Raw genomic sequence first — 12,633 nt, forward strand, 5'->3', positions numbered from 1 at the left:
ATATATTAGTAAGTACACTGATCCTTGAGATAAGAGACAAAACATGTTTTTATTTTTTTAATACTAAATTAATTTGAAATGGATATATTTGTAGATAAAGGTGTCAGATAACGAACCATGTAAGGGAACAGGTTTTTATAAAAACACTTTCTTTTTTTTTTTAATTGACAATTATTAACTTTATAACTTACATCTGTCATTTGTGTCAACTCCATCAGACAAACTAAAAAGCATGCCATTTTAATTTGATCCACCCAACAAGAGTGTAAAGTCTTTAATGATCTAATAATGGTGTTCAGTAAAGGAGTTAAGTGATAATATACAATTTATAAAAAATAAAAAAAATCTGTTGACAAAATTGAATATTTTTTTCATCTTAACCATGTGTTGTACACTGGAGCCATTTTTGTTCCTCAGTTAAAGCTGCCTCTATAACCTAAACTAAAATGCCAAAATTTATCCCACAATTCTAACAGAAATGATCATAATGGGAATGACGGAGTTGACATGTTGAAGCTGTGACCGCACAGACTTAAACATTGTTTGTTTAAAATATGAAACTTACCAGACCACGAGTCCTACTGTTGCATCCACCATGAGCAGGAAGTGGGAAAGGGGTACTCATAGTTATAGCTGACCATGACATTGTCTGATTTATTCAGGATTATAAAAAATCTGACGGAGCTGACGCAAAGTGAGAACACAACTTTGATAGGCCATTTTTTATGGAAAATACAGTATAATTTAAAGTTTACTTTATGTATTGTTTGATATCTTACAGATGCCTACCTTTCATTTGATATTTACAGTATATTTATAAATTTGTTGCATTTTTAAAAACTTTGTTTTTTTGGCAGTTTAACATTGTGACCTCTAGCTGAGGACAGGTTAAGTTACATGTGCTTCCAAGTATAAAGCATGCATTTTTAAAATTTCTAAAGAAATGATTTAAAAATATAAGTAATGAATGCCCGGAAGATACACATTTCCTTTAGACTGAACTTTTCCAGTATTTTATTATTATGAATTTCTTGATTTTTAACATAAAGATGACTTTTGTATGGTAGGCATGTTTTGTCCCTTATCTCAAGAATGAGTGAGTAATTAGTATTAACCAAGATTGATAAATTCTCCAAAAGTATTGTTCATTGTTAGTTTTTGTTAAATATTGTGTTGACTGATGTGAAATTATACACCCTTATTGTAAGCTGTTGCCAATAAAATAATGAAATAATCCCACAGACATTGTAACTACACATGTGAATGTAGTTATCCATCTCTACTCATAATCTTAACAGCTAATTACAAACTTTGACCTTCAAGAGTTAGTTAAGAATCCAGACACCGTTGATGACTCTTTACTTTGACTAAATATTGCACTGGAGTCTTGGTCACCAAAAACAGTAAGCCCATAAATATAAAGAGCTTCTTGTAATTACAGAGAACTAAATAAAGGCCTGGGAAATATGTAATACTAGTTGTGGCAGCCCAAACTAACACTGTTGGTCTAACTTACTCAAGCCAGAGGAATTTATTGTTTTCTTAAACATAAAGTGTTAATTAAAGGATTTTGGTTGGCTTTACACTAAAATAAAATGTTAACCTTCAAAATGCACACAAAAATACAGTACTGGAACACTGGCTTGCATTACACTAGGTGCTGAGCAACTTAAAACTTTTTTTTTCATTAACCAAGAATTTGCAGAAAGTTTTAACTCTGAAAATTTAGGCTCTGACAAAACAAAGTTTTAGTGTGTCTAAAAATCATAAAACAACAGTGGTTTGCAACTGTCCTGTTTTCATCAGTTCCAGTGTTGTGCTCAGGACCATGGACAGCTGCAAGTTCTCTTTGAAATTCTCTAAAGTTTAAATATATTCATGTTTGATCATTTCTAGCAATTAATGTAAACACAAATGTACAAAAAGAGGTTTAAGAGGTATTTTATTTGGTACAATAACTCAAGAGTCAAAAATTCCAAACATGGAAAGAAAAACATTACTGGAAAGTCACGTTGCTGTGTTTTAAATATGCTGGTTTAAAAGACTCTAGATACTAGGCTAGACGAGTAAACACAGACATACATAATGAGGTGATTAACCTCCATACATTTTGAAATGCATCACTCAGACACACTTTTTGTGACCTATTGGTTAATTTACGGATAAGATTACAACCCTTGGGAAGCACTCTCTCAGAGAAGTGGTATGTTATTCCTGGACTGAGAACCTCAAAGCAACCTTTCACCCCACATATATATCTTAAGGTTAAGATTATGCTTAAAACTGTTATTCTTGCTCTACTTTGCTAACTCATACTTATGTGTTTTCTATGATTGTTGTAAGGTATTCCTTATAGTCTCTGATACTCCTTTGCTTCATGGGGAGCCATGCAACATTTTCTTCTGGTGTCTCTGTGAAAGTGCTGAGGGAATGTATTCAAGGGTAACATCTGTCTTGTAAGGGCATTCAATCTGTTATAATCAGTGTGGAAAAGAGAGAGGGAGAGTTAGACCTTTGATCATTATACTGCCATTGTCAACTTGCCGTGCATCATGAGAATAACAGTGAGAAAAAAATCATAATATATTTGTTTACCTTTGGGTTTAGGGTGCATCAGGGTCAGAGGCAGCTCTACTGTGACATCACTGAAAGGGAAAAGTACAGGTTAGATTCATGCAAATAATGATTTCCTGTAATGCATTTTAAGTGTTTTGTTTTAATTATTTTGAATTTACCTTGCTGTCAGGCCTCCCAACATACTGCAAAGAAAAAAAAAAAAGGAGGCACAACACAGATTTAGATGCAGTAGTAGGTCAGTATACTGTATTTCAAGAATTTAAAATGTAATTATGTATTATTACAAGCTTAGCATGAGCTGGTATATTATAAGCTTAAAATGAAATATTAATTGGAATATTAATTATTAATATTGCTTTTGTCTCACTACTCATAATACCGTTTCAAATCGCTGTAATGTGTTATGCTATGGTAGCATGCTGCAGAAACAGCCAGTTACTTGAACAGTTTACCCCAAAATGTCATCATTTATTCACCTTCATGTTGTTCCAAACCCATATGACTTTCATTCTTCAGTGTTACACAAATGGAGATTAGACAGAATGTTAGCCCCAGTCACTGTTCACTTTCATTGTATAGAAAAAAGATGCAACGAAAGTGAAAAGTGACTGAGGCTAACATTAATTTGTGCCTAACATCTCCTTTTGTTTTCCACCAAAGATAGTGAGTCATATTGGTCTGGAATGACATGAGGGTGAGTGAATGATGACAGAACTTTTGTTTTTGGGAGAACTATCCCTGTAAGAACAAGGTGGACAGAGCAGTGCTCTTTGATTTAGAAAGGAACCCTTACCCTCCACCCGAAACCATTAGGTTAACTTTGATCTTGTAGGACACCAGGATTCCCAAAATCTCCTTATCCACACCTCCCCTTATTCTGAAGAAGGGATGGAAAAGTAGTCATAGGCAGTGTGATTTTATGTTTATGAGACAACTAGTTGTAGAAATAAGTTGCCAATTGTTGCATTGAGAAGTAGCTAAAATATAAAGATTTTGAATGGTCAATGTACTGTGTATCTACTGCACATGAGCATGGTCTGGAAAGGTCATTCATATACACTCATGGTTACCTTACATGTTACACACATTACACACACTTCATGAATAAGTTGCTGAGCACATGAGGATAAAGTTATTGCATTGTATGAAGCTGAAATAAACACTCACATAGTGGTGGAAGCCAAATTGGTGTCCTCGTCTTTAAGCCTGCCATCCAGCGCCAGGCCACGTTTCTCCTTGTTGTTTGCCAGCAAAGGAGTGATTGTGAGGGATTTTTCATAGGTTGCATTGGCTTCTACTGTTTCCCTGTAGATGGTATTCTAATCATTTAGAGCACTTTCACCAGACTGATTAAAGGGATAGTTCCCAAAATGACACTCATACCACATAAATAATTAGACAGAATACCTCTCAGTCACCATTCACTTTCATTGTATGGAAAAGATGCAATGAAAGTGAGTGGTGACTGAGGTTAACATTCTGCCTAAAATCTCCTTTTCTTTCTTTTTTTTTTTCCACGGAAGAAAGAAACTCAGAAAGGTTTGGAACAACACGAGGATGAGTAAATGGTGACAGAATTTTTTTGGGTGATCTCTGCTTTTAACATACTTGCAGCATTGGTATGTTTATCACTGTCGAAGAAAATAATACTCACCCAAATTCTTCACACAGCACATTCTTGGTGTATTTGTCGGCTGAGTAGAGAACGACATCTGTGGTTTGGTCAACTGTGTGAATATCAGAGGAAAATATACAATTAAATACTGCATATGGGTAGCTGATATTGACTAACATGTCCATGAACCTTTCTGTATTCAACATCAAGATGTTAGGACAAAACTGACATGTCTGTACAGGTGAAAGTTAATATCTTGGGTTAGGTCTAGTAACTAGTCATCATTTCTTTAGAAGCTTTTTTTTGTTGTTGTTGTTGCTTTGTTTCATTTTTAGGTTGTATGGAAAATTAATTCTTAAAAGTACAAATATTTGGAGTTGTCTCTAAATTAATATGAGGTCATACAAACTGCACACATAACTTATAAGAATTGGAAAAGCATTCATTTAAAATATTTATATTTATATTTTATTATATAATTCTATAATTTATTATATTTTGGATGAATTTAGATGAATTAAATTGCACACTGAAGGATACTGCTGAAACTATGACATGTAATGTCAACAACCCATATACAATATCTACAGTAGTTGTGAATTGTTTGAAATTGCTTTGGATCTATCTCACTTGTAATCTTTATTTTCTTCACAACTTTGTTGGTCTCGTTCTTGACCTTAACTTTAATAGGGATGGGATCGCCATGGTAGTAGATCTGCCATTGAAAGGAAAATGACACATAAGTTACATACTGGACGTCTGACTTGGGAAATCCAGGCAAAATTGTTGAAAGCATACAGTGCCTCAGAAATTAACCTACATCCTTTTCCAGAGAGGCCTCCAGAAAAACAGGCTTATCAGACATCATGAAGCTCTTGCAGATTTCTGCCTTCTGACCCGATCCTGTGCTATCAGGAGCAAACTGGATTTTACGAATGACAAGGCGGCAGGTATCCCTTTGGAGCGAGAGGAAATAAAAAATGACATGTAAGAATTCTGTAAATGATTGTAATATACATGCAAGCTAACAGGAATGCAATGTACAAAACTAAAGATCAGAGCCAATAACACACTCACTTCTTGTCAATTTTCTCATCGGGGTCATCAGCTGATTTGGCCAAGTAAGCTTTGACCTCAAAGTCAACACCACAAGCCTGCAGAACCGAGAGACATTAGCAGGTTCCATCCAATGCATTTCTATTTAAAGATCATTTCTTACTGTCTTATTTATCTCACCTTTCCTTTGTCATCTTCGCCAGGTTGTAGGGTGACGGAGCAGGGGAGGTTGGTTGGAATCTGAAACAATGGAAAGACACCAGTGTATTTCACTTTAAAACCTTGGGAGTTCAATGCAGATTATTTTGTGACATTATGTATATATATATATATATATATATATATATATATATAGGTACAGGACATTGACATTTGATCACATTAAATTTACATATATTTTTAAAGTCATTCAAATAATTTCTTTTTTTTAGCTGTGTTTCTTAAATGGGTGATTCGAGTTTGAACGATCCCATATATACTGTATATATACAGTATATATGTATGTATATATACAGTATATATATACAGTATATATATATATATATATATATATATATATATATATATATATATATAAAATGTAAATTCATGCAATTAATTTTCATTTTTAGAAGTGTGTTAAAAATAAATAATTCTATGTTTTATTGTACTGCCTTACTCACTGTTAATACTGGCACAGGACTTACATTAAAAGTGAAGGCATGACCCTGCTCTCCGGCTTTCTTTAGGAGAGTATCGTGCATGTCTGTCAAGGTGGGTTTGTGGCCTGCATCAGGATACAACTGTATGTGCTGAATCCAGATGTCTTTTCTGAAGGAGAGCCCAATCACGTCGAGGTCATCGCGACCATACCGGAAGGCACATGCCAACTGAATCCAGACTGCAGAGGAAGATCCATTATAGATTCCAGATTTCCATTAATCCACCAATTTACAGTTTACCTACAGTTTACATCTTTTTGTTTTTTCCCCATGGAAAATAAATGAATAAATGTAATGTGTTGAAATATTGTTTTTCTTTCATTAAAAACAATACAACAATACCTTTTCTGTCCCCCAGGTCTGCAGGGTCAATTTTCAACACACCCTCTGTTCAAAATATAGAAAACATTTAAATTGGATAATACAGCCAACCCTTTTGTTTGTTTACCAGTGTGAAATGCTGACAGATTCTCACCAACAGGCTCCACAGTGTCAACATGGTCAACAAAGTCTCTCTTCCCCAGATAAAGAGTGAGCTGTTGAGTAAGAAGAGTCATAAGCAGTGGTTTAAACCCATGGGTTTCCACATAATGTTGTATGGAAATTCAAGCAAGCATGAACAAGAATAGTTTGAGAAATAAGTGACGAAACAGAAAATATCAGCAAGCATGAGTTTCATTCATACCTGGCCATTTCCACTAGTCTTTTTATAAACTCTGGATTGAAAGAAGAAGAAGAAGAAGAAGAAGAAGAAGAAAAAAGGGAAATTTGAAAAAAAATAGTGAGATATATGGTAGATGGCATACTGTTTAGGCATTTGCATAGCAACCATGTAGAAAGCATGGGTTTAAATACACTTTGTATTTAAACAATTAGTATTATTGTGTGCTTGTAGTCAAGTTAGTGTTACCAAAATGAATCCCATTATCTGTAAAGCCCAACTATATATATATGTTGCAGAAGGTGTCAGAGAGGAGTCAGATAGGGTCACTTGTCTTATTAGCCCTACCAGGGGTATTAACCTCTTAAGGCACATTTACCTAAGGCACATTATTTGACATTTGCAGGTGTGACCTTCTTGCCACCGAGCATTCATCACATTGTTTAAGCTTAGTATTTTAAGACACTTCAAAGCTGAGCCCTGGGCCACCCTGGGCTACCCTGTGCTTCTAATCCAGGCTCCTTGAATGGAGACAGCTTGTGTTTACTCCAAAGGGGATGCCTGGTAATTGATTGTGACTGCAGGCTTATGAGGTTGGACTTCTCTGAATGTTCCCACTTAGTAAATTCTATTGTAAACTTCTGAAGTTTGCAGAACATGCTGACATAGGACTAAGTTAATTGTTTTTAAATATGTTCTGCTTCTAAACTACCATAATGACTGGTCTACTGATGAACTGGACATTTTAGAAGTTTTCTCACATTTGGATTGGATTTATTTAGGTATGCAACATACTGTCCTTGCTTGGACAAAACATGATTGGTCTGTATTTACAGAAATAACTATAACAAGAGACAAAAAAGATACACTGCAACACAATTTGTTTGGTAACTTAGTTTGCTTCATGTGGTAACAACTAAATTAGCTGCATTTATTCATTCAGTTATTTAGTCAAAAATACTATATATTATGATGGTAACACTTTACAATAAGTTATATTCGTTAACATTAGTTAATGCATTAGGTATCATGAACAAACAATTAACAATCTATTTTTTTCAGCATTAATTAATCCTTAATTAATGTTAGTTAATAAAAATAAAATTGTTCGTTGTTAGTTCGTAGTGCATTAACTTGTGCTAATAAATACAACTTTTGATTTTAAAAATGTATCAGTATATGTTGAAATTAACATTAACTAAGATTAATAAATGCTGTAAAAGTATTGTTCATTGTTAGTTCATGTTAACTATTGTTGTTAACTCATGTTAACAAATGGAACCTTATTGTAAAGTGTTACCATTATGACTGAATACATCATTATCAACCCGAACACATTGCTTGACATCAGGAAAAGTAATTTTAAGGGTTAGTAGAACAAAATCATAAAATCAAAGAAAGAATAAAAAAGAAATTGGGTTTTTTTTTCAACAAAAAGTGTCGCAAGAAAATAAAAAGTTTAATTAGAGATTCAAAAAACAATAAACAGACTCTACAACATTGTTTTGTTTGTCTGTATGTGAGCAGTAGAACAGTTCTTAAAGGTGAGAGTAAATGGGAAATAACACTTACTTTGATGTGTCTGCCATCGTTCAAGGTTTTTTTTTCTCTCTCTGAAATGAATTAAATAGAAAAGTGGATTTTGTGAATAGTGATAAATCTGGAAACAACTGGTAAATTTGATGGTCTTTAAATTGATGTGCAGCTTGTTGTCAAGGTGATATCTTAATGTAACTCTCCCACAGTGTGTGTGTGTGTGTTTTTGTGTTTATGTGGATGCATCTCTACTGTAAATGCATGCATCATGTGACATTGTGTGTCTGTCCACACTCTTTTGTGCCTGTGTGTATGTTTATTACATAATATGTATATGAGTGTTTGAATGTAGTGATAAACTCATCCAATGAGATTACAGTATCATTCTTATTTTTCCCTGAGCCAAATCTTGGCACAGAGATAAACCTGTACGGCATTGCTCATCCAATGGACTCAGATGCTCTGCTGTAAACCTCTCTAAATATGCAAACTTAACCAGGCTTTAAGGTTTTTCTTACATTCAACTAGGAACATGTTTTGACTGAAACTGATGGACTGAAAACAGAAAGAGATCATGCAAATATTGTGCACAGTATAATATTTCAACAACAAATAACAAACATTAAAAATATCTAAAAGGCTTTGCATAGCATAATTTGCAATTTATTGGGCACACACTATAATAATTTGTATTTATTTTTTAATTTTTTTATATATATAAATTAGCTGATTTCTTTCAACTCAAAATATTATTTGAAATGCCTGGTAACACACACACACACACACACACACACACACACACACAAATGTTTTTAAGGGTTAGATTAAGTAGAAATTGATTGTTAAGGTAACAATTGCAGGATAACACTTATTACAATGTAACTTGCCATCTGAAAGAAAAAGAGCAATTTGGAGACATTTCAAAAACAGATGATTATTGAACTTTTCTTGGTTTTAAAATTTTCCGTGCACTGTCTTCTTTCTTTAAAAAACAAAAACAAGACATTTTACCAATCTATATATGCTTCTGTCCAATGTAAACCCCATGCTTGAATGCGCAGCATGTGGTTCCTAATGCACTGCTGCTTATCCCTGTCAAACATCAATTTAGTTGATTGAGTAAGTCTTCACAGAGAGAAAATCTTAAAGCAACCAATCATCGGTCACATACGTAGGCTAAATGAAATTTGACTAGCCCCTGCTGCGTAGTGATAATCCGCAAAAGTGTAAATGTAATTAATGGTGTCTGCACAGGAAGACAGGTGAAAACAAATGAAACTGATATATCTTCTGGTGTACAGTACAGTTACAATTCCTCATTGGGATAACACAACCTTTGGAAAATTTCTAATATGAATACTTTTATTACTGAGCCTAATGTAAACCTGTTTTGCTCTTACCTGTTCACTGAAGATATGTCAATCTACTGACTCTGTCTGGTTAATCCGCAGCCCATCTGTTGTAGTCAGAGAGTGCGGGTGACACTCAGAGGCACCGGGTTTTATACTCAGACCTTTGCCCCATCCACTGGCTTTTGCTGCTCTGTTTTGGACACGGCTGTCGTTCTGGCAATCCAATTAAACAATTAACCTGCTATTTAGGGCTATGATGTTGTTCTAAATATTAAATGGGGAATTAAATGGGGATTTTGTCTGGATAGGGAGATTTTAATGGTTTTATCTAGAATGTTTCCAATGTCAAAGTATGAAAAAAATAGAAATACAGATTATATAGCACTGTCTTTTTGGATTGAGAAAAGATTACGTGTTCCATTTAGAATTTAGTCAGTCGGAGTCACAATTCATTGACTTAAAAGTGACATTTGGGCCATTTGGGCTTGATCTAGGAGTAAACAATATTCTACACTTTAAGTTAACTAGTTACAAGTAAACTTTACTCATCTGTGATTGAAGTATCATTGTTTTTATTTAATTATTTAAATGTCTTACATGTTTTACAGTGTAAGGGAAATTATGTTAGCCTTATGGCACATTAGATTCTCCTCAATACTTCTTAGTGCACAAAAATCTGCACTTAGGTAAGGTACAGTTGAGTAGAGAAGAATTACTTCAATTTAACAGGCTCCAAGTTTACCAGAGGTAGCACTTATCAAGTAGCTGCAACAAAACAACAGCAATAGTCATAAGAATGAAAACTGTATACATTTTTAAATAACAATCATTATTTTTCGACATAAGTTCCCTTGTTTTGACCAAACATACATCATTTATTAAAGCGCAAGGGCTTATGGGTATTCCACAAAGCCGCAATATAAAACTTGATCATTTTGAGTAAGTAGTACTCAAAGCCACTTAAATGTTTTTATTAATTGCAAGTTTAGGATTTAGAGAGTAACGGTTACTTAATTAAAACTAGAATCTTATAGAATAGTAAAAAATTAATCTTAAATTGAGTCAACTGTTTTTTTTTATTATTTGAGATAACTATTAGTACAGTAAGTAAATTGATGAATGTATTCATGAATTTCTAAATTTAGGATTTATCAAGGTGAGGAGAGACACAATACAGCAAAAGAGATCTCCTTTGTTTAATATTACCAATATTAATGCAAAATATCCCTATTCAAACTAATAAAGTTGATCTGAAAAAAGAACCCTCTGACAATTGTATGTGCAGGACAACCACATCTACAAATATTGCCTGATGGAATTACTTTGACAAGTATGTGTCAAACTTCACAGCAACCTTCTCAGGGTATTTAAGACAACAAGTAATACATTTTGGTAGTCAAAACAAAGAACAATGGCTAAACACAGGCCAGTCACACTGTACCTTAATTTAGAAGTGTCCAATCTTTTGTTTGTACAGAATTGCAGTAATGAAAGAGCACCTGTGTGTTGTAGAATTTCTATTATTAGTTCTTTGTTTTCTGTCTTTCTCACAAATGAGATTAGGAATAAAACATGGGTAAGGAGACCGGTGCCTTTCATTTCACAAATACGTCATGCTAAGGAGGCAAAGAATAAAAGCACAGAATATATGAAGTCTGCTGGTGACTTGAGTGTAGTGAAACCTCGAAAGATTATGTGAAGGCTGAGGGTTGGTGGGGGTAAAGCAGGTGTTCCCTCCCTCTGCTCGCCAACAAACTTGGAAATCCAGTGACCCTGGATACCTTTTCTTAAGATTTTCTTTATATGAAGCGTTCCTGAGTAGAATGTTGGTCATTAAGTATAATATACACAATAATATCATATAATATCATATAATATAATAATAAAAAGGCCTGTTTATTCAGACCTCCTATTAGCTATTATTTCCAAGATGTTCATATGTAATTATATGCTCCCACATAAAAGCTATTAGGCACAAAAATATGTAAGATCATGTTAACTTTTTATGAAATCCCACTTTGATTGCAGCCAGGTAACTCTCAAACCTTCTGTGTTTACTGAGATGGCCTCTCCTTCCATCCGTGTCCTCCTATCAGGTAATGGCATTCTCACAACATCATGTTAATGTAAAAGCTTTCCACCAATACTAGGCATCAAGCGAGTGGCACATGTAACCAAAGCAATTCCTTTAGGCTGTCTCACCGGTGTAAGAATTGGCACCATAAGGACATTTGTCGAGTGTAATCCACTTATTGCTAAGCATTCACTAAAATAGCTACACTCAAGTCAAAACATTAAGTTAAGTATATACATATATATATATATATATATATATTAGGCTATCACAAAAGCTGAATAAACTAAATCTAAAAAATCACACTCATAAAAGTTGGATTAATTAATGCCATTGGGACAACTTTTTTTTTTTTTTTATCTATTGGCAAAAATAATCTACAAGTTAGGAAATGAAACATTTTAGGATACTATAATAATGATTGTATAATCAACCACCATAAGTGTATTCTTTTATTAATTACAGAACAAGTCTTTCTGCAAGCAGCACATTTCTGACTTGTAATAACTGAGGTCCATTAGCAGTTCAAAGTGTGAAGATTTAGGATTTAATCCAAAGGTAATTACATGAGCACCTGCTCAGGGGTGTGTGTAATTACACTGTATAAGGAGGGAGTGGGCAGGCCAATTGTGAAAAAGTCATAGCCCGGGCAACAAAATGGCAAAGAGCACAATACAGCAGATATAATGACAGAATTAGTACTTTTCATGTGTAAATTATGCATTCTTTCCAGATATCATAAACCAGATATTTAGAAAATTCCTTTGGAAAACAATTACAGTAAGTTATATTTACTTCCTTTACTCTGCATGAACATGTAGAATATCTTTCATATCTCTCTTATACCTGATATTACCAGACTCAACCAGGTGAAAAGAATGTCTTATCAAAGTATGTAACACATAGTAAAGATCAAGCTTTAATTCGTGATCTCTCCATTCATGACACTCATACCATCCTTTCCCTTCCTCTTCTCCACCCCTTCCAAACGCACTTGAAAGACAACAGCGGGCTTGTCTCTAAAATATTTTTGACTATACTTGTGTGACGTAATGATACAA

General features: G+C 34.0%; 1 protein-coding gene across 1 annotated transcript; it reads right to left on the minus strand.

Annotated features, from left to right (window-relative positions):
* Window positions 1-1,925: 1,925 nt before the first annotated feature.
* LOC127432979 (arrestin-C-like) lies at window positions 1,926-9,625 on the minus strand. Its single transcript, XM_051684536.1, has 16 exons — window positions 9,547-9,625; window positions 8,183-8,223; window positions 6,635-6,665; window positions 6,425-6,485; window positions 6,292-6,336; window positions 5,935-6,128; window positions 5,429-5,488; window positions 5,270-5,346; window positions 5,013-5,148; window positions 4,823-4,907; window positions 4,232-4,304; window positions 3,745-3,882; window positions 3,371-3,454; window positions 2,736-2,759; window positions 2,596-2,645; window positions 1,926-2,471 (listed from the first exon to the last, which is right to left on the minus strand). The coding sequence occupies exons 2-16, from the start codon at window positions 8,197-8,199 to the stop codon at window positions 2,467-2,469; spliced, it is 1,080 nt and encodes a 359-aa protein (XP_051540496.1). The 5' UTR covers window positions 8,200-8,223; window positions 9,547-9,625; the 3' UTR covers window positions 1,926-2,466.
* Window positions 9,626-12,633: the final 3,008 nt, after the last annotated feature.

Source organism: Myxocyprinus asiaticus, chromosome 42, assembly GCF_019703515.2.
Source record: "Myxocyprinus asiaticus isolate MX2 ecotype Aquarium Trade chromosome 42, UBuf_Myxa_2, whole genome shotgun sequence".
Classification (NCBI taxonomy): domain Eukaryota; kingdom Metazoa; phylum Chordata; class Actinopteri; order Cypriniformes; family Catostomidae; genus Myxocyprinus; species Myxocyprinus asiaticus.

Excerpts from the sequence above, each read along its gene's own strand:
- LOC127432979 (XM_051684536.1), bottom strand. Across the intron at positions 4,305-4,822 it reads GAAGAAAATAAAGATTACAA|TTGACCAAACCACAGATGTC; the intron begins GTGAGATAGATC and ends ATATTCACACAG. Across the intron at positions 3,455-3,744 it reads AATTTGGCTTCCACCACTAT|AATAAGGGGAGGTGTGGATA; the intron begins GTGAGTGTTTAT and ends TCCCTTCTTCAG.